At 45.5% G+C, this 20,396-nt stretch overlaps 1 protein-coding gene across 1 annotated transcript in view; it reads right to left on the bottom strand.

Annotated features, from left to right (window-relative positions):
- The window catches only part of mfsd13a (major facilitator superfamily domain containing 13A), a 46,857-nt gene that overhangs the window by 8,417 nt on the left and 18,044 nt on the right, over positions 1-20,396 (bottom strand). Inside the window, exons 4-10 of the mRNA XM_079531102.1 lie at positions 19,275-19,357; positions 15,581-15,841; positions 14,890-15,084; positions 13,812-13,932; positions 6,383-6,479; positions 4,337-4,508; positions 311-504 (exon numbers count right to left, since the gene is read on the bottom strand). Coding sequence (XP_079387228.1) covers positions 311-504; positions 4,337-4,508; positions 6,383-6,479; positions 13,812-13,932; positions 14,890-15,084; positions 15,581-15,841; positions 19,275-19,357 — 1,123 coding nt within the window. The remainder of the gene's footprint in view (positions 1-310; positions 505-4,336; positions 4,509-6,382; positions 6,480-13,811; positions 13,933-14,889; positions 15,085-15,580; positions 15,842-19,274; positions 19,358-20,396) is intronic.

Here is a 20,396-nt window from a genome sequence, read left to right as displayed (position 1 = left end):
TGTGGAACTATAGTGACCCTCTGGAGTGAGTGTGGAACTATAGTGGCCCTCTGGAGTGAGTGTGGAACTATTGTGGCCCTCTGGAGTGAGTGTGGAACTATAGTGGCCCTCTGGAGTGAGTGTGGAACTATAGTGGCCCTCTGGAGTGAGTGTGGAACTATAGTGGCCCTCTGGAGTGAGTGTGGAACTATAGTGGCCCTCTGGAGCGAGTGTGGAACTATAGTGGCCCTCTGGAGCGAGTGTTGCGCACCCCTGGTAGAACACATTACCTGTGTATGCACAGAGCAGCCACCAGGTGTCAGTATTTTACCTGTGTATGCACAGAGCAGCCAGGTCCCTATGAGAGGGGCCAGGGTCTGGCCCGGCTTGGTCCCCAGCGCCACCATGCCGAACAGCAGAGCCGAGGCGGCCTGAGGCCGGCGGTTCAGAACCAGGTCCTCGTCCACCAGGTCTGAGATCACCAGGTTCAGCAGCTTACAGGTTCCCTCCGTAAACACCCGGTTACTGAGGGAGAGAGACACTGGGTTACTGAGGGAGAGAGACACTGGGTTACTGAGGGAGAGAGAGATTCATTGATTGATTTATTAACAGTTTTAGAATTACAGACATTTCAAGTACAACTCAATACAAAGACTATCCCATTTAGGCCTGACCTCAACATTTAAAAAAAATCTTCTAAATCCTCCAGTTTTCTGAAATAAATATTTTCACGATTTTTCAAAAATAGCAGACCTACAAGCTCATAGCGCGCCACTCGGTGGCGCGCTATGAGCTTGTAGATCTGCTATTTTTCAATAGCTAAATTATAACATAATGTTTAAAACACCAAAAGGGGTTCCCGCCCAAAATGGGTTAACTGTGAGTGGACGACACCATAAAGCATTACACTTGTTTACAAGAGGGTCCACCTTGTTCAATTCATCAAAACATTTAGAGACGTACGAATATACACAACTATGTAGTCAAAACAGGAATTCATCATAAAGGAGGTAAAAAGGGAAAAGAAACAGTGAGGGGGAAAAGGGGGGGGGGGGGCAGGTTCGAATTGCAGCCGTCCGTAGGGGCCCTTTGAGAGCATTTTTGAAGGAGTCAAGGGATTTGCATGTCTTAATGACTGTTGGTAGGGCGTTCCACATTTTGGTGGCATAGGAGCGAAATTAATTTAGTCCCTTGTTTGTGCCGAATCTGGGTTGTACATGGTTCGTTGCACTCCCTCTGGTGTTGTGGGTGTGGACTTCGTTAACATTAATTCATTATTATCTTGGTGGTGTAGCGAATCTTGTGGACCAGACCCATTGCAAGGTGCTGTACTCTGTCGTCGACCCTAAGCCATTCCAGCCTGTCAAAGTGGGCAGGGGTGAGGTGGGTTCGGGGGGTGAGGCCAAGTAGTAGCCTGACCAGTTTGTTTTGGGAAGTCTGGAGCCTGGTTTTAAGGGCCTTTGAGGTGCTGTGGTACCAGGAGGTGCATGCATAGTCGAAGAAACCCTGTACAAGGGCTCCTGTTAAGGTCTTCAAGGTGTTTTTGTTGACCAGTGAGGAGACCCTGTAAAGGAATCTTGTTCTTTGGTTGACTTTTTTGATGACGTACCACCATTTTATCACCGGAAAGATTAGCCTCCAGGATGGAACCTAGGTAGGTAATTTCATCTTTACGTGTGATAACATTGTCACCCACTCTAACCAAGAAGCCATTTGCCTTGCTGAGATTACTATTAGATCCAAAGAGAATGGATTCAGTTTTTCCCAGGTGTAAGGATAGTTTGTTATCAGCGAGCCAGGTGCAGATTCTACCGAGTTCAGAGCTGAGGGCATTTTCAACCTGCAGTTTGTTCCTGTCCGAGACCAGCAGTGCCGAGTCATCTGCGAACAGGAACAAGTTGCAGTCACAAGCTGAAGTCATGTCGTTTACATATATTAGGAACAGTAGAGCCCCTAGTATGCTTCCTTGTGGAACGCCACAGCTCACTGGGAGGGGGGGGTATATATTTGTTTCCAGTCGCTTCACCTCACGGAGGTCAGCGTTGATAAAACAACAAGTCCCTTTGTTTGCGCTGCGTGCCGATTGGCCGATCGACACAGGAATTTAACTTTGGGAGTGTTAACCAAATGGTTACGCTATGAGCTCGTAGGTCTGCTATTTTTTGAAAAATCAAAGAACGACTGACATAGAAACATAGCTTTTTCAGAAAACTGTCAGGATGTAGAAGACATTTATAGAATCTGATCTCAGGTCAGAATGGGTAAACATAATTCCTGCTACTTTAACGTATCATTTGTGACCAGATTTGACTGAGGGGCTGCCATCGTGCAGCCTCCAGATTTTTTTTTAATCAAAAATGCGTTAATATCACAGGAAGACTCTTCACATACTAGAGCATGTCTGAAATAAGACTCTTCACATACTAGAGCATGTCTGGAATAAGACTCTTCACATACTAGAGCATGTCTGGAATAAGACTCTTCACATACTAGAGCATGTCTGGAATAAGACTCTTCACATACTAGAGCATGTCTGGAATAAGACTCTTCACATACTAGAGCATGTCTGGAATAAGACTCTTCACATACTAGAGCATGTCTGGAATAAGACTCTTCACATACTAGAGCATGTCTGGAATAAGACTCTTCACATACTAGAGCATGTCTGGAATAAGACTCTTCACATACTAGAGCATGTCTGGAATAAGACTCTTCACATACTAGAGCATGTCTGGAATAAGACTCTTCACATACTAGAGCATGTCTGGAATAAATGCTTAAACATGTAGCTAGGTGTAATGTTAGAGTCCACAGAAGACATGTAAATATGAAATAAATGCTTAAACATGTAGCTATAGGTGTAATGTTAGAGACCACAGAAGACATGTAAATATGAAATAAATGCTTAAACATGTAGCTAGGTGTAATGTTAGAGTCCACAGAAGACATGTAAATATGAAATAAATGCTTAAACATGTAGCTAGGTGTAATGTTAGAGTCCACAGAAGACATGTAAATATGAAATAAATGCTTAAACATGTAGCTATAGGTGTAATGTTAGAGTCCACAGAAGACATGTAAATATGAAATAAATGCTTAAACATGTAGCTAGGTGTAATGTTAGAGTCCACAGAAGACATGTAAATATGAAATACATGCTTAAACATGTAGCTATAGGTGTAATGTTAGAGACCACAGAAGACATGTAAATATGAAATAAATGCTTAAACATGTAGCTAGGTGTAATGTTAGAGTCCACAGAAGACATGTAAATATGAAATAAATGCTTAAACATGTAGCTATAGGTGTAATGTTAGAGTCCACAGAAGACATGTAAATATGATATAAATGCTTAAACATGTAGCTAGGTGTAATGTTAGAGTCCACAGAAGACATGTAAATATGAAATAAATGCTTAAACATGTAGCTATAGGTGTAATGTTAGAGTCCACAGAAGACATGTAAATATGATATAAATGCTTAAACATGTAGCTATAGGTGTAATGTTAGAGTCCACAGAAGACATGTAAATATGAAATAAATGCTTAAACATGTAGCTAGGTGTAATGTTAGAGACCACAGAAGACATGTAAATATGAAATAAATGCTTAAACATGTAGCTAGGTGTAATGTTAGAGACCACAGAAGACATGTAAATATGAAATAAATGCTTAAACATGTAGCTATAGGTGTAATGTTAGAGACCACAGAAGACATGTAAATATGAAATAAATGCTTAAACATGTAGCTAGGTGTAATGTTAGAGTCCACAGAAGACATGTAAATATAAAATAAATGCTTAAACATGTAGCTATAGGTGTAATGTTAGAGTCCACAGAAGTGAACCTTTTTCAAGCCTGTTTTCTCAACTCGCTGTTTCTCTGCAAGACATTACTCCAAAACTGGTGGGTCAAACTGAACAACCAATGTCAATTTGAAGCTATGATTCCCTGCTTTCATGTCACATGACATGACAAAATTAAAATTTTAGCCTCGGTCCGAAACGGTCACATTTATGAGCAGCAAAACTAGTTCCTATGTGCGTGCGTGAGTACCGTGCCGTGCGTGCGTTGCACTGCGTTGTGTGCGTGCGTGCCGTGTGTGTGTGTGTGTGCGTTGTGCTGCGTTGTGCTGCGTTGTGTGCGTGCGTGCCGTGTGTGTGTGTGTGTGCGTTGTGCTGCGTTGTGTGCGTGCGTGCCGTGTGTGTGTGTGTGTGCATTGTGCTGCGTTGTGTGCGTGCTTGCGTGCGTGCGTGCGTTGTGCTGCGTTGTGTGCGTGCGTGCGTGCGTGCGTGCGTGCGTGCGTGCGTGCGTGCGTGCGTGCGTGCGTGCGTGCGTGCGTGCGTGCGTGCCCCTACCTGGCGATGAACACACACAGCAGGAACGTGTGGTCCGCCCCGGCCAGCATCATGGCCACGCTGAGGCCCAGTTTGAGGACGAACAGCCAGCGGATCACCTGGTACACCCCGTAGCGCTGGCACAGGGTCAGGAAGTACATGTTGTTGAGGTGGGGGGCGATGTAGGAGACCCCTGTAACCCAAAAACACATGTTATTGAGGTGGGGGTGATGTAGGAGACCCCTGTAACCCAAAAACACATGTTGTTGAGGTGGGGGGCGATGTAGGAGACCCCTGTAACCCAAAAACACATGTTATTGAGGTGGGGGCGATGTAGGAGACCCCTGTAACCCAAAAACACATGTTATTGAGGTGGGGGCGATGTAGGAGACCCCTGTAACCCAAAAACACATGTTATTGAGGGGGGGCGATGTAGGAGACCCCTGTAACCCAAAAACACATGTTATTGAGGTGGGGGTGATGTAGGAGACCCCTGTAACCCAAAAACACATGTTATTGAGGTGGGGGTGATGTAGGAGACCCCTGTAACCCAAAAACACATGTTATTGAGGTGGGGGGCGATGTAGGAGACCCCTGTAACCCAAAAACACATGTTATTGAGGTGGGGGGCGATGTAGGAGACCCCTGTAACCCAAAAACACATGTTATTGAGGTGGGGGGCGATGTAGGAGACCCCTGTAACCCAAAAACACATGTTATTGAGGTGGGGGTGATGTAGGTGACCCCTGTAACCCAAAAACACATGTTATTGAGGTGGGGGTGATGTAGGAGACCCCTGTAACCCAAAAACACATGTTGTTGAGGTGGGGGGTGATGTAGGAGACCCCTGTAACCCAAAAACACATGTTATTGAGGTGGGGGTGATGTAGGAGACCCCTGTAACCCAAAAACACATGTTGTTGAGGTGGGGGGTGATGTAGGAGACCCCTGTAACCCAAAAACACATGTTGTTGAGGTGGGGGGTGATGTAGGAGACCCCTGTAACCCAAAAACACATGTTATTGAGGTGGGGGTGATGTAGGAGACCCCTGTAACCCAAAAACACATGTTATTGAGGTGGGGGTGATGTAGGAGACCCCTGTAACCCAAAAACACATGTTGTTGAGGTGGGGGTGATGTAGGAGACCCCTGTAACCCAAAAACACATGTTATTGAGGTGGGGGTGATGTAGGAGACCCCTGTAACCCAAAAACACATGTTATTGGGGTGGGGGTGATGTAGGAGACCCCTGTAACCCAAAAACACATGTTATTGAGGTGGGGGTGATGTAGGAGACCCCTGTAACCCAAAAACACATGTTATTGGGGTGGGGGTGATGTAGGAGACCCCTGTAACCCAAAAACACATGTTATTGAGGTGGGGGTGATGTAGGAGACCCCTGTAACCCAAAAACACATGTTATTGAGGTGGGGGTGATGTAGGAGACCCCTGTAACCCAAAAACACATGTTATTGAGGTGGGGGCGATGTAGGAGACCCCTGTAACCCAAAAACACACATGTTTCTATATCAGCAGTTCTCAAAATATTTCATGTCAAGAACCCCAAACATTATATATAATCGGCCCGCTGAACTCAGACGGGGATCTGAGTTCAGTGAATGATAAGGAGACGTCGCAGGACAACAGCAGTAGCTGCGCATTGATACGTGTAGAGATACAGAGATGGGAGTGTTCCAGTTCTTACCCAGCAGAATGGGAGTGTTCCAGTTCCTTACCCAGCAGAATAGGAGTGTTCCAGTTCTTACTCAGCAGAATGGGAGTGTTCCAGTTCTTACCCAGCAGAATGGGAGTGTTCCAGTTCTTACCCAGCAGAATGAGAGTGTTCCAGTTCTTACCCAGCAGAATGGGAGTGTTCCAGTTCTTACCCAGAAGAATGGGAGTGTTCCAGTTCCTTACCCAGCAGAATGGGAGTGTTCCAGTTCTTACCCAGCAGAATGGGAGTGTTCCAGTTCTTACCCAGCAGAATGGGAGTGTTCCAGTTCTTACCCAGCAGAATGGGAGTGTTCCAGTTCTTACCCAGCAGAATGGGAGTGTTCCAGTTCTTACCCAGCAGAATGGAGCCAGTAGAGGCAGAGATGCTGTCAGACAGAAGGTGCTCCAGGAACAGAGGGAAGAAGTTGCTGTTGAAGTGGCAGTGGAACACCTGCAGAGGGAGACAAAGACCACGCTTTATTTAATGAGGAAGAGAGAAGAGCAGCTGTGAGTGGCCTGTGGAACCATAGACATATATACATAGACGCCCCTTCCGGCTCTGAGGCGTGTGTCAAAATTGAAGGCACTATTTTCCCGACATTCCTTGCGAAGAATAGCGGAAGCAAAGCGGAAGCTTGTCAAGCTTCCGCGTGCGTAACATAAGTCCCGGAAAAGACGCGCTGTGATTGGCCAGTAGTCACTTGAGTGACAGCGAGAGACATGGAGGAGTCACATGAGTGACGTCACTTGGGGAGCGACGCAGTCGCCTTCAGCAAATGCCTTCAGCACTTCTAAGCTGCGGAGAACTGTTGCTTTGTGTTCACTCTTTAATGTTTTCTGTTAGTAATCTAATCCCCCTGGCTCTGATGTTGTATTGTTAATAACTTTGTTGTTTGTGTTTGTTTGTTTGTCTTGTTTTGTATTGTAATGTATATTGTCATGACTGTTATAAAGATTTGTTAAAAAAAAAAAAAAAGCCTTCAGCTGCACTTCCGCCTTCATTGGGATACACGTCGCTCCAATGAACTGCAACGGCAAATGAGGCATCTATTTCTTAATATCTATGTGTGGAACACTGAGGAGGAGGAAATGACATCACTGAGGAGGAGGAAATGACATCATCACTGAGGAGGAGGAAATGACATCACTGAGGAGGAGGAAATGACATCATCTCTGTTTCTGGATCAGTGTTTTATGGCTCGGGAGTAACCGTCCCTTTTTTAACACATTCAGGCCTGAGAAAAGATTCTACAAAATGTCTTCAAAATCCTGACAGTTTTCTGAAAAACCCTCATGTTTCTAAGTCAGCGGCGTCTCAAAATATTTCGTGTCAAGGACGCCCAGAAATATCTGTATTTGGCCTCGGACCCCCATCTGAAAATATGTTGTTCCACACATTTTTACCAATGAATTCTAGAAGGTTTTCTAGAACTTTTCCAGAATATTTAACCTAATTTCCAGATATATAATATATATATAATGACTCTCTTAACCCTTAGAAGGGGAAAGACGCCAATTGGCGTCATCATCAGCATTCCGGACGAGAGCAATGACGCCAATTGGCGTCTTTCTCGTTTTTTATTAATCTAAACATATTAATATGCTCCGGAGCGCTGTTTAAATTCCTGAGCTTATATTTCAACTCCATTACCCAGAAAACCCGTGTCACGTGACACACGTGTATGCTTTCCTATTGGAAACTGACGCCCAGCCCCCAGTGAACAGGGGGGTTGGTTGACTCCTCCGAGGTGAGGAGGAAGAGTTTTTCAGCCAGGTTTGCAGTCGCCGCAAAAAAATCAATCTGAAAAATGATCCATCCGTGTCCAGTGGCATTCTCCAGTCCCAGACCGTTGGCCGGGCTGCAACATCCACCCTCGCCGATTACACGTGTGCAATGTTTTTTCTTCTCCCCACCGGAGTTACCACCAAGGCTGATGCCTTCGCTAAAAGGTGATGTTATTGTATTCGAAAATGCCCTAATATGACATGTCTAGTAAGACGATCCCTATATTTGGCCCGAGCCGACCTAGTGCTGATATCAGATAGATGTGGTAGAACCATATATGGATAGATCTAACTGGTTTAGTCATCATGACAGGCATAGTCGGAGAATATATAACAAGGGTCGGTACTCTAGGTAATCAACGTAGCTAACAAAAACATCTGATCAAATTAATGTATTGTACTGTGTCTTTGTGGGCCGAATCGTGGCATCGTGGCATACAAATAGATGTTTGTATAATTAGTATCACGATAAAATAATATGGCGACGTTAGAATGACACCACCAATGAGTGATCGCGGGTAATGTAGCTGCCCAGCGTATATCCAGCACCATCGCGTCACCACATTCCACTGGCTGTTGGCTAGTAGTAGTTGCTAACAAACACTGCACAAATGGTACTGGCTATTGACCGGGCCACAAGCCCGGGCAATAGCCAGTACCAATGTTGCTGGATGATTGCGACGCAATGGTGCTGGATATATACCCTGGGCAGCTAGCTACATTACCAGCGATCACTCATTGGTGTTTCATTCTAACGTCGCCATATTATTTTATCGTGATACTACTTATACAAGCATCTATTTGTATTTGTCATGCCACGACTCGGCCCACAAAGACACTGCACAATAAAATCATTTGATCGCCAGCAGCCGGGTAAAACGCCATGTAATAGTAGCGTGCACTGACTACAGCTAAAATGTTTATTTCTTTTTATATATTTAGAACTGGCATCAGATGAGGAGGAGGAGAAGGATGAAGAGTCAAGACTGCGATGGCGTTCTCCGACACTGAACCAGATTCATTCATTCATTCATTTCAGGGGGGGGGAGTTTTTGGGTGTTTTTTTAATTTAGCCTACTCACAATCAGCAGCAGCTTCTAGCAACTTCTAGCATTGGCCAGGCCGTTTTGTGGCCGGGCATCAAGTCTGCCTGAGAGTTCCCAGATGGGAGCAGGAGGGGGGAACCCAGTGGCGGAGTCAGGTTAACTCACACACACACACCGTCAAGGACTGGGTTTGGGGACATTTGGATGCGCATTTAGAGCTATGGATCAGAGCTAGGGGAGGAGTAACTGTTTTGTATGTAGGCCTATTTATTTTCTGTAATATTTATCATTTTATTATGTTAGTAGTCGTAAAAAATAAAAGACGCTTTTACAATGAGTTAGACCTGTCATGACTATTTTGTTCACTATTGTGAGGTTTATTGTATATGACTAAGCAAGTTTCAACTGTGATTTACTCTGTAACGGTAGATGGTAATAACTCAATTTCTTTTTTATAATACAGTATACATTCAAGTCTATATTTTGATACATATCATGGGCACCAAGTCATATCAAAACAATGTCCTTGGATGTGTTTTTTATCAAAACTGTGTTTCTTCATAACAGGTTTTTGAGATACATGCATGAATAGACAAGGTACTGGTAAGACTATGTAAACATGGTATATATCAAAATGTGCGTTAGAATGTCTAATTTTACCCCAAAAAAATAATTGAGTTTATATGATGTTCCAATTCAGAGCTATGGCGACTTTTAGCTGGATAGGTCAGATTGATCATGACTGACCATGCTATTTATAGATGGCAAAATATCTACAGTGGTACATGTGAGAAACTTTTTATTTAATTTGAATTGAACTAGACAACTCACCCTTTAAAATGAGATATTGCATGGCTATGTACGCCCAGCAGAAAACAAGTTATTTAGAAAATAAAACTTCAACCGGGCATAACTTTTTTTGTTGTCCTAGAAACACTACCCAGTGTAAATGCAGGCTCTTTTAAATGGCTTCCAACACAAAAACTAAACATTTTATCAACTCAGTTCATTTTTTTCCTGGAAGCAGACAAGTCAAGCTTTCTCTGAAGGTCTTTCGTTGTCACACATTCACAACAGAGAATTTTCAATAAATCATTCAAAAACGGGATTATTCCATAGAGAAGTCTACCTACTATATAGAAATCCTTGAAACTCTCAAAGAGTTAATAATAATAATAATAATACAACTTTATTTGTATAGCACCTTTCATGACATGAAATGCAGCTCAAAGTGCTTTACAGAGCAATAGAGGAAGAAAGAAAAGAAAAGAAAAGCAAGGCATAAACATTAAAAACAAGAGCAGTAATGCAATACAGTGAGGACATGAATAACACCAAAATTAAAAGATCAATTAAAAGCAAGAGTGTAGAAGTGAGTCTTGAGCTGCGCTTTAAAAATGTCTACAGAGGCTGCCTGTCGAAGGTACAGTGGGAGTTTGTTCCACGCCGTCGGCCCGTAGAAGCAAAACGCTGCTTCCCCGTATTTTTTAGTTGCCATTTTTTTTAGGCAAAGCGAGCAGGCCCGCAGTGGAAGACCTTAGGGGGCGGTTTGGGACATATTTAGGCAGGCAGTCATGTAGGTAGGAAGGTGCGAGACCATTGAGAGCTTTATAAACAAGTAAAATAATTTTAAAATCAATCCTAAAAACAACCGGAAGCCAGTGCAATGAAGCCACAACTGGAGTAATATGTTCTCTCATCTTACTCCTACTGTAAGGACAACAATACCCTGTTACTCCTACTGTACGTACAACAATACCCTGTTACTCCTACTGTAAGGACAACAATACCCTGTTACTCCTACTGTAAGGACAACAATACCCTGTTACTCCTACTGTAAGGTCAACAATACCCTGTTACTCCTACTGTACGTACAACAATACCCTGTTACTCCTACTGTAAGGGCAACAATACCCTGTTACTCCTACTGTAAGGACAACAATACCCTGTTACTCCTACTGTAAGGCCAACAATACCCTGTTACTCCTACTGTAAGGACAACAATACCCTGTTACTCCTACTGTAAGGACAACAATACCCTGTTACTCCTACTGTAAGGACAACAATACCCTGTTACTCCTACTGTACGGACAACAATACCCTGTTACTCCTACTGTAAGGCCAACAATACCCTGTTACTCCTACTGTAAGGACAACAATACCCTGTTACTCCTACTGTAAGGACAACAATACCCTGTTACTCCTACTGTAAGTACAACAATACCCTGTTACTCCTACTGTAAGGACAACAATACCCTGTTACTCCTACTGTAAGGACAACAATACCCTGTTACTCCTACTGTAAGGACAACAATACCCTGTTACTCCTACTGTAAGGACAACAATACCCTGTTACTCCTACTGTACGGACAACAATACCCTGTTACTCCTACTGTACCTACAACAATACCCTGTTACTCCTACTGTAAGGACAACAATACCCTGTTACTCCTACTGTACCTACAACAATACCCTGTTACTCCTACTGTAAGGACAACAATACCCTGTTACTCCTACTGTAAGGACAACAATACCCTGTTACTCCTACTGTAAGGACAACAATACCCTGTTACTCCTACTGTAAGGACAACAATACCCTGTTACTCCTACTGTAAGGACAACAATACCCTGTTACTCCTACTGTAAGGACAACAATACCCTGTTACTCCTACTGTAAGGACAACAATACCCTGTTACTCCTACTGTAAGGTCAACAATACCCTGTTACTCCTACTGTAAGGACAACAATACCCTGTTACTCCTACTGTAAGGACAACAATACCCTGTTACTCCTACTGTACCTACAACAATACCCTGTTACTCCTACTGTAAGGACAACAATACCCTGTTACTCCTACTGTAAGGACAACAATACCCTGTTACTCCTACTGTAAGGACAACAATACCCTTTCACTCCTACTGTAAGTACAACAATACCCTGTTACTCCTACTGTAAGGACAACAATACCCTGTTACTCCTACTGTACGTACAACAATACCCTGTTACTCCTACTGTAAGGACAACAATACCCTGTTACTCCTACTGTAAGGACAACAATACCCTGTTACTCCTACTGTAAGGACAACAATACCCTGTTACTCCTACTGTAAGGACAACAATACCCTGTTACTCCTACTGTACGTACAACAATACCCTGTTACTCCTACTGTAAGGACAACAATACCCTGTTACTCCTACTGTAAGGACAACAATACCCTGTTACTCCTACTGTAAGTACAACAATACCCTGTTACTCCTACTGTAAGGACAACAATACCCTGTTACTCCTACTGTAAGGACAACAATACCCTGTTACTCCTACTGTAAGGACAACAATACCCTGTTACTCCTACTGTAAGGACAACAATACCCTGTTACTCCTACTGTAAGGACAACAATACCCTGTTACTCCTACTGTAAGGACAACAATACCCTGTTACTCCTACTGTAAGGACAACAATACCCTGTTACTCCTACTGTAAGGACAACAATACCCTGTTACTCCTACTGTAAGGAAAACAATACCCTGTTACTCCTACTGTAAGGACAACAATACCCTGTTACTCCTACTGTACGTACAACAATGAGGCGTGAAGGATAGTTTGACTCTGATCCACAGATAAATATTGTGAAAATATCCTAGCGTGAGGGAGGCGTTGTGAGCTTGTAGATCGGCTATTTTAAATATGTTTAACTTGATTTGTATAGTATAGTTTGTTGATTACTTTTGACGCAGTAATGGGTCTTATTAGAGGTGTTTTTAGCCGCGTTAAAAAGGTGTTCAAAGTCCTTAAAACCCATTCTTGGCGGGAACCCCTGTTGGTGTTAGCATTATGCTATGCTTTAGCTATTGAAAAATAGCAGATCTACAAGCTCATAGCGCGCCACCAAGTGGCGCGCTACGAGCTTGTAGGTTCGCTATTTTTGAAAAATCGAATAACGACTGACAGAAACATAGCTTTTTTCAGTAAACTGTCAGGATGTAGACATTTAGAGAATCTGATCTCAGGTCAAAATGGGTTAAGTTGTAACTTTAGCAATGTGAAATAAACTGACACTGTTTATTTGAACATTATGTCAGGTTACAAACGCCTGGCTGGCCGTTCACCGCAGGGCGCAGACCATTCTGATATCTATCCAAACGCCTGGCTGGCACCGCAGACCATTCTGATATCTATCCAAACGCCTGGCTGGCACCGCAGACCATTCTGATATCTATCCAAACGCCTGGCTGGCACCGCAGACCATTCTGATATCTATCCCTATCTATCTAACCCTAACCCTAACCGCAGACCATTCTGATATCTATCCAAACGCCTGGCTGGCACCGCAGGGCGCAGACCATTCTGATATCTATCCAAACGCCTGGCTGGCACCGCAGACCATTCTGATATCTATCCAAACGCCTGGCTGGCACCGCAGACCATTCTGATATCTATCCAAACGCCTGGCTGGCACCGCAGACCATTCTGATATCTATCCAAACGCCTGGCTGGCACCGCAGACCATTCTGATATCTATCCAAACGCCTGGCTGGCACCGCAGACCATTCTGATATCTATCCAAACGCCTGGCTGGCACCGCAGACCATTCTGATATCTATCCAAACGCCTGGCTGGCACCGCAGACCATTCTGATATCTATCCAAACGCCTGGCTGGCACCGCAGACCATTCTGATATCTATCCAAACGCCTGGCTGGCACCGCAGACCATTCTGATATCTATCCAAACGCCTGGCTGGCACCGCAGACCATTCTGATATCTATCCAAACGCCTGGCTGGCACCGCAGACCATTCTGATATCTATCCAAACGCCTGGCTGGCACCGCAGGGCGCAGACCATTCTGATATCTATCCAAACCGTTACCGCACGCACGCACGCACACGCACGCACGCACACACACACACACACACACACACACACACACACACACACACACACACACTTACCTGCACCAGGTTCATGGAGACGAACCACAGGAAGTTCTTGTTGTTGGACAGCTGTCTGAGGTACTGCCCTAGTGTGACCTCTGACCTCTGAGTGTCACCGCTAGGCTGGCCCACCGCTAGCCTAGAGGGAGAGGACACACACTGAGTTAGTAGAGTCTGTACACCCACCGCTAGCCTAGAGGGAGAGGACACACACTGAGTTAGTAGAGTCTGACCCACCGCTAGCCTAGAGGGAGAGGACACACACTGAGTTAGTAGAGTCTGACCCACCGCTAGCCTAGAGGGAGAGGACACACACTGAGTTAGTAGAGTCTGGCCCACCGCTAGCCTAGAGGGAGGAGGACACACACTGAGTTAGTAGAGTCTGACCCACCGCTAGCCTAGAGGGAGAGGACACACACTGGGTTAGTCTGTGGATGCACTGTGGCCCCTCTGTCTGGAGTGAGTGTGGAGATATAGTGGCCCTCTCCATCGTAAGAACTAAGATGGAGTCTGAAGAGGTGGGTTTTCAGACTAAGATTGGGAGTGAGTCTGTAGTTCTGACTGCAATGGGAAGTTCATTCCATAGTTCAGATTGGGAGTGAGTCTGTAGTTCTGACTGCAATGGGAAGTTCATTCCATAGTTTAGATTGGGAGTGAGTCTGTAGTTCTGACTGCAATGGGAAGTTCATTCCATAGTTTAGATTGGGAGTGAGTCTGTAGTTCTGACTGCAATGGGAAGTTCATTCCATAGTTTAGATTGGGAGTGAGTCTGTAGTTATGAAGTTCATTCCATAGTTTAGATTGGGAGTGAGTCTGTAGTTATGAAGTTCATTCCATAGTTTAGATTGGGAGTGAGTCTGTAGTTATGACTTCAATGGGAAGTTCATTCCATAGTTTAGATTGGGAGTGAGTCTGTAGTTATGACTTCAATGGGAAGTTCATTCCATAGTTTAGATTGGGAGTGAGTCTGTAGTTCTGACTGCAATGGGAAGTTCATTCCATAGTTTAGATTGGGATTGAGTCTGTAGTTATGAAGTTCATTCCATAGTTTAGATTGGGAGTGAGTCTGTAGTTCTGAAGAAGGGAGAAGACTTACTCTCTGAGGAGCTGCGCCTCCGTGTGACGCTGTAGGCGCGCCTCCTTGTGGAACCTCCTCTGGAGGAGGCGCGAGGCCCCCAGGAAGCCCAGGGCCGAGGCGGAGGCCAGCGCCACGCACAGCACCCGAAACCAGCCCAGGTTCTCCTTGTCCCAGAAGACGTAGGAGAGGAAGACCGACGCGGAGCCCAGAGCACTGAGAGGACGGAAACATGTCATCAATATAGTTTAACCCATTTAGACCTGAAGACGATTCTACAAATGCCTTCTGAAAAACCCCATGTTTCTGTCAGTGGTTCTCAAACTATTTCATGTCAAGGACCCTCGGAATTATCTGTATTTGGCCCCCTACCACCATCTGAAAATATTTTGTTCCAGGGACCCCACAGAAGCAAAGATTTGAGTTAAAAAAAACGTTTGCTCTGAAACAATATATATTCAAAGATTTGCGCCACATTCACAATTTTTCAAAAATAGCAGACCTACAAGCTTGTAGATCTGCTATTTTTCAATAGCTAAAGCATAACATAATGCTGTAAAACACCGAAAGGGGTTAAAAACATGACAATATAGTTTAAAAAGGAGAGAGGACAGAAACATGACATTAAAACAAAGCCCTTTCACTAAAAAAACAACAGCGACCCCCCCCACCCCCCTCCCCAAAAAGACAAGGTGCAAACATTCAGACCCACCTGAAGAGGGAGCAGTGGAAGTTGAGGCGCATGCGGTCGCGGTGCGTCACGGCCAGGTCGGCCAGCAGGGCGGCGTGGTTGAGGTCCACGGCGGTCAGGAAGCCGTCGTACGCGCACAGACACAGCAGGAACTGCAGGCCAGGGGGCGCCCACGCCACCCACAGGGACAGGAAGGACAGCGCCAACAGGGGCCCGTTCCGAGACAGAGCCCTGAGGCGCCTCAGCACCACCTCGGGGGGGGACCCCCCACCACCCCCTCCCCTGTGGAGAGAGAGAGGATACATTAGCCCACTGGTTCCAGTGTTGTTTTCGTCGACTAAAACTAAGACGAAAAATGTCCATTGACTACCTTTTTTCACTGAGGAAAACTAAATGGAAACTAAATAAAAACTAAGCTATGGCGACTAAAATTAAGACTAAATACACTGACGATTTTGTCAATAAAAACTAGACTAAAATGTTAAACAGGGACTAGTGGACAAGAGATCCAGTATAAGTCATTTTACACTCTACAACTTACAAGCTCACAACACGTTGCGCTGCGACGCGTTGTGAGCTTGTAGATCGGCTATTTTCAGCATGTGTAAGATCAGCCAGTACGACGGCATCAAGGCCCGCAAAAATACATTTGTGTCGACTAAGTCAACTGTAGATTTAGTCGACTAAAATCTAATGATATTTAGTCGACTAAAACTAGACTTAACACTAAACATAAGAGAAGATTTCTACGGCTCTAGCAGTGATTCTCAACCTGTTTATATGTATATATAGATATTCCACTGCTACGTTCTTAGCTTATACGCATGTTTCATGATAACTACTTTATGTATGTGATGTATTGCCATGCTTTTTGTTCTTGCTTAATGTAAGTCGCTCTGGATTAAGTCTGATAAATGCCTAAATTGTAAATTGTAACGGCCAAAATTAATGCGCCACATTTTCAAGATTAAAAAAAAAAAGCAGATCTACAAGCTTGTACTGCGGCAATCGGTGCCGCGCTACGAGCTTGTACTCGGTAGAGCGGCACCGAGTGCAGCGCTACGAGCTTGTACTCGGTAGAGCGGCACCGAGTGCCGCGCTACGAGCTTGTACTCGGTAGAGCGGCACCGAGTGCCGCGCTACGAGCTTGTAGATCTGCTATCTTTGAAAAATCGTGAAAATGTGTTGCAAAGCTTTGAATATATATTCTTTCAGAGCCAACGTTTTTAACTCAAATCTTTGCCTCTGGGGATGGTCCCTGGAACAAGATATTTTCAGATGGGGGTCGGAGGCCAAATACAGATAATTCTAGGGGTCCTTGACATGAAATAGTTTGAGAACCACTGATATAGAAACATTGGGTTTTTCAGAAAACTGTCAGGATTTAGAAGACATTTGTAGAATCTTGTCAGGTCTAAAAGGGTTAAACTCGTATCTTTGCTTTGGGGGGGGGGGGTCCCTGGAACAACATATAATTGAGAGGGAGGGGCTGGGGTCGGTGGCCAATAGAATGTAATTCTGGAGGTCCTTGACATGAAAAGGTTTGAGCGCCACTGATGCGTTTTACGGAAAACCGCCAGGATTTGGAAGACACGAGACAGAGCCCTGAGGCACTTCAGGACCTGGTCTGGGACGATGACCTCTGAACACTTCAGGACCTGGTCTGGGACGATGACCTCTGACGGAAGGCAGTTGACCTTTTTTACTTTTGGAAAATATTGATGAAACCGTTAACTGGTTAATGTGTGTAACGCCACTTTTAAAAGCGTGATTTAAATAAAATAAAAAGTCTTCTAAATCCTAACAGTTTTCTTAAAAGATATATGTTTCTATATCACTGGTGCTCAACCTTTTTCATGTCAAGGACCCACAGAATTATCTGTATTTGGGCGCGGACCCCCATCTGAAAAAGGGTTCCAGGGACCCCCCCAAGACGCAAAGATTTGAGTTAAAAACATTTGCTCTGAAAGAATATATACATTCAAGATTTGCGACACATTTTCAAAATATTTTCAAAATAACAGACCTACAAGCTCGTAGCGCGGCACCGAGTGCCGCGCTACGAGCTTGAAGATCTGCTATTTTCCAATAGCTAAAGTATAACATAACGCTTAAAACACCCAAAAGGGGTTCCTCCCGCCCAGAACGGGTTAAATTTCACCGCGTGTGGTCGGCGTACTCACTGTGGAGCAGAGCTGAGGAAGGCTCTGTCACTGAGCCAGAACCGTGTGGTCGGCGTACTCACTGAGGAGCAGAGCTGAGGAAGGTTCTGTCACTGAGCCAGAACCGTGTGGTCGGCGTACTCACTGAGGAGCAGAGCTGAGGAAGGCTCTGTCACTGAGCCACAGACAGAACCGTGTGGTCGTACTGAGGAAGGCTCTGTCACTGAGCCAGAGACAGAACCGTGTGGTCGTACTGAGGAAGGTTCTGTCACTGAGCCAGAGACAGAACCGTGTGGTCGTACTGAGGAAGGCTCTGTCACTGAGCCAGAGACAGAACCGTGTGGTCGTACTGAGGAAGGCTCTGTCACTGAGCCACAGACAGAACCGTGTGGTCGGCGTACTCACTGTGGAGCAGAGCTGAGGAAGGTTCTGTCACTGAGCCAGAGACAGAACCGTGTGGTCGTACTGAGGAAGGTTCTGTCACTGAGCCAGAGACAGAACCGTGTGGTCGTACTGAGGAAGGCTCTGTCACTGAGCCAGAGACAGAACCGTGTGGTCGTACTGAGGAAGGTTCTGTCACTGAGCCAGAGACAGAACCGTGTGGTCGTACTGAGGAAGGTTCTGTCACTGAGCCAGAGACAGAACCGTGTGGTCGTACTGAGGAAGGCTCTGTCACTGAGCCACAGACAGAACCGTGTGGTCGTACTGAGGAAGGTTCTGTCACTGAGCCAGAGACAGAACCGTGTGGTCGTACTGAGGAAGGCTCTGTCACTGAGCCAGAGACAGAACCGTGTGGTCGTACTGAGGAAGGTTCTGTCACTGAGCCAGAGACAGAACCGTGTGGTCGTACTGAGGAAGGCTCTGTCACTGAGCCAGAACCGTGTGGTCGTACTGAGGAAGGTTCTGTCACTGAGCCAGAACCGTGTGGTCGTACTGAGGAAGGCTCTGTCACTGAGCCAGAGACAGAACCGTGTGGTCGTACTGAGGAAGGTTCTGTCACTGAGCCAGAACCGTGTGGTCGTACTGAGGAAGGTTCTGTCACTGAGCCAGAACCGTGTGGTCGTACTGAGGAAGGTTCTGTCACTGAGCCAGAACCGTGTGGTCGTACTGAGGAAGGTTCTGTCACTGAGCCAGAACCGTGTGGTCGTACTGAGGAAGGTTCTGTCACTGAGCCAGAACCGTGTGGTCGTACTGAGGAAGGTTCTGTCACTGAGCCAGAACCGTGTGGTCGTACTGAGGAAGGTTCTGTCACTGAGCCAGAGACAGAACCGTGTGGTCGTACTCACTGTGGAGCAGAGCTGAGGAAGGTTCTGTCACTGAGCCAGAACCGTGTGGTCGTACTCACTGTGGAGCAGAGCTGAGGAAGGCTCTGTCACTGAGCCAGAACCGTGTGGTCGGCGTACTCACTGTGGAGCAGAGCTGAGGAAGGTTCTGTCACTGAGACAGAACCGTGTGGTCGTACTGAGGAAGGTTCTGTCACTGAGACAGAACCGTGTGGTCGTACTGAGGAAGGTTCTGTCACTGAGACAGAACCGTGTGGTCGGCGTACTCACTGTGGAGCAGAGCTGAGGAAGGCTCTGTCACTGAGCCAGCCGAGGAGCGGGTCGTTGAGACTGTTCCATAACAGGAACACCGTCTGTGGACAGAGAGACAGACAGACAGACAGGCAGAGAGACAGACAGACAGGCAGAGAGACAGACAGACAGACAGACAGACAGACAGACAGACAGACAGACAGACAGACAGACAGACAGACAGACAGACAGACAGACAGACAGACAGAGTTAAAGAGACAGAAATCTAGAAACATCTACGATATATACATAAACTTAATCATTAGTATATTTACTTAGTTTTAATTTAGTTTTCCTGCAAACATTTTTTCGTCAAGGTTTCAAGGCCTATTTATAGTCCAGTTCTCTGTGAAGGGGTGACCACCGTTAGTACCTTACCACCGCGGCTCAGTGACGTCATGTTGTAGTTTTAGTAAAAACAGAGAGGTGTGTTTGGGTGAGCGGTGAGTCTCTTACCACCGCGGCTCAGTGACGTCATGTTGTAGTTTTAGTAAAAACAGAGAGATGTGTTTGGGTGAGCGGTGAGTCTCTTACCACCGCGGGTCAGTGACGTCATGTTGTAGTTTTAGTAAAAACGGAGAGGTGTGTTTGGGTGAGCAGTGAGTCTCTTACCACCGCGGCTCAGTGACGTCATGTTGTAGTTTTAGTAAAAACAGAGAGATGTGTTTGGGTGAGCGGTGAGTCTCTTACCACCGCGGCTCAGTGACGTCATGTTGTAGTTTTAGTAAAAACAGAGAGATGTGTTTGGGTGAGCGGTGAGTCTCTTACCACCGCGGCTCAGTGACGTCATGTTGTAGTTTTAGTAAAAACAGAGATGCGTTTGGGTGAGGGGTGAGTCTCTCACCACCGCGGGTCAGTGACGTCATGTTGTAGTTTTAGTAAAAACAGAGATGCGTTTGGGTGAGCGGTGAGTCTCTTACCACCGCGGCTCAGTGACGTCATGTTGTAGTTTTAGTAAAAACAGAGATGTGTTTGGGTGAGCGGTGAGTCTCTTACCACCGCGGCTCAGTGACGTCATGTTGTAGTTTTAGTAAAAACAGAGATGTGTTTGGGTGAGCGGTGAGTCTCTTACCAGCCACCGCGGCTCAGTGACGTCATGTT

Source organism: Electrona antarctica (genome assembly GCF_951216825.1).
Source record: "Electrona antarctica genome assembly, contig: scaffold_112, whole genome shotgun sequence".
Taxonomy (NCBI): Eukaryota; Metazoa; Chordata; class Actinopteri; order Myctophiformes; family Myctophidae; genus Electrona; species Electrona antarctica.
This window is presented reverse-complemented; position numbering and strand designations above follow the sequence as displayed.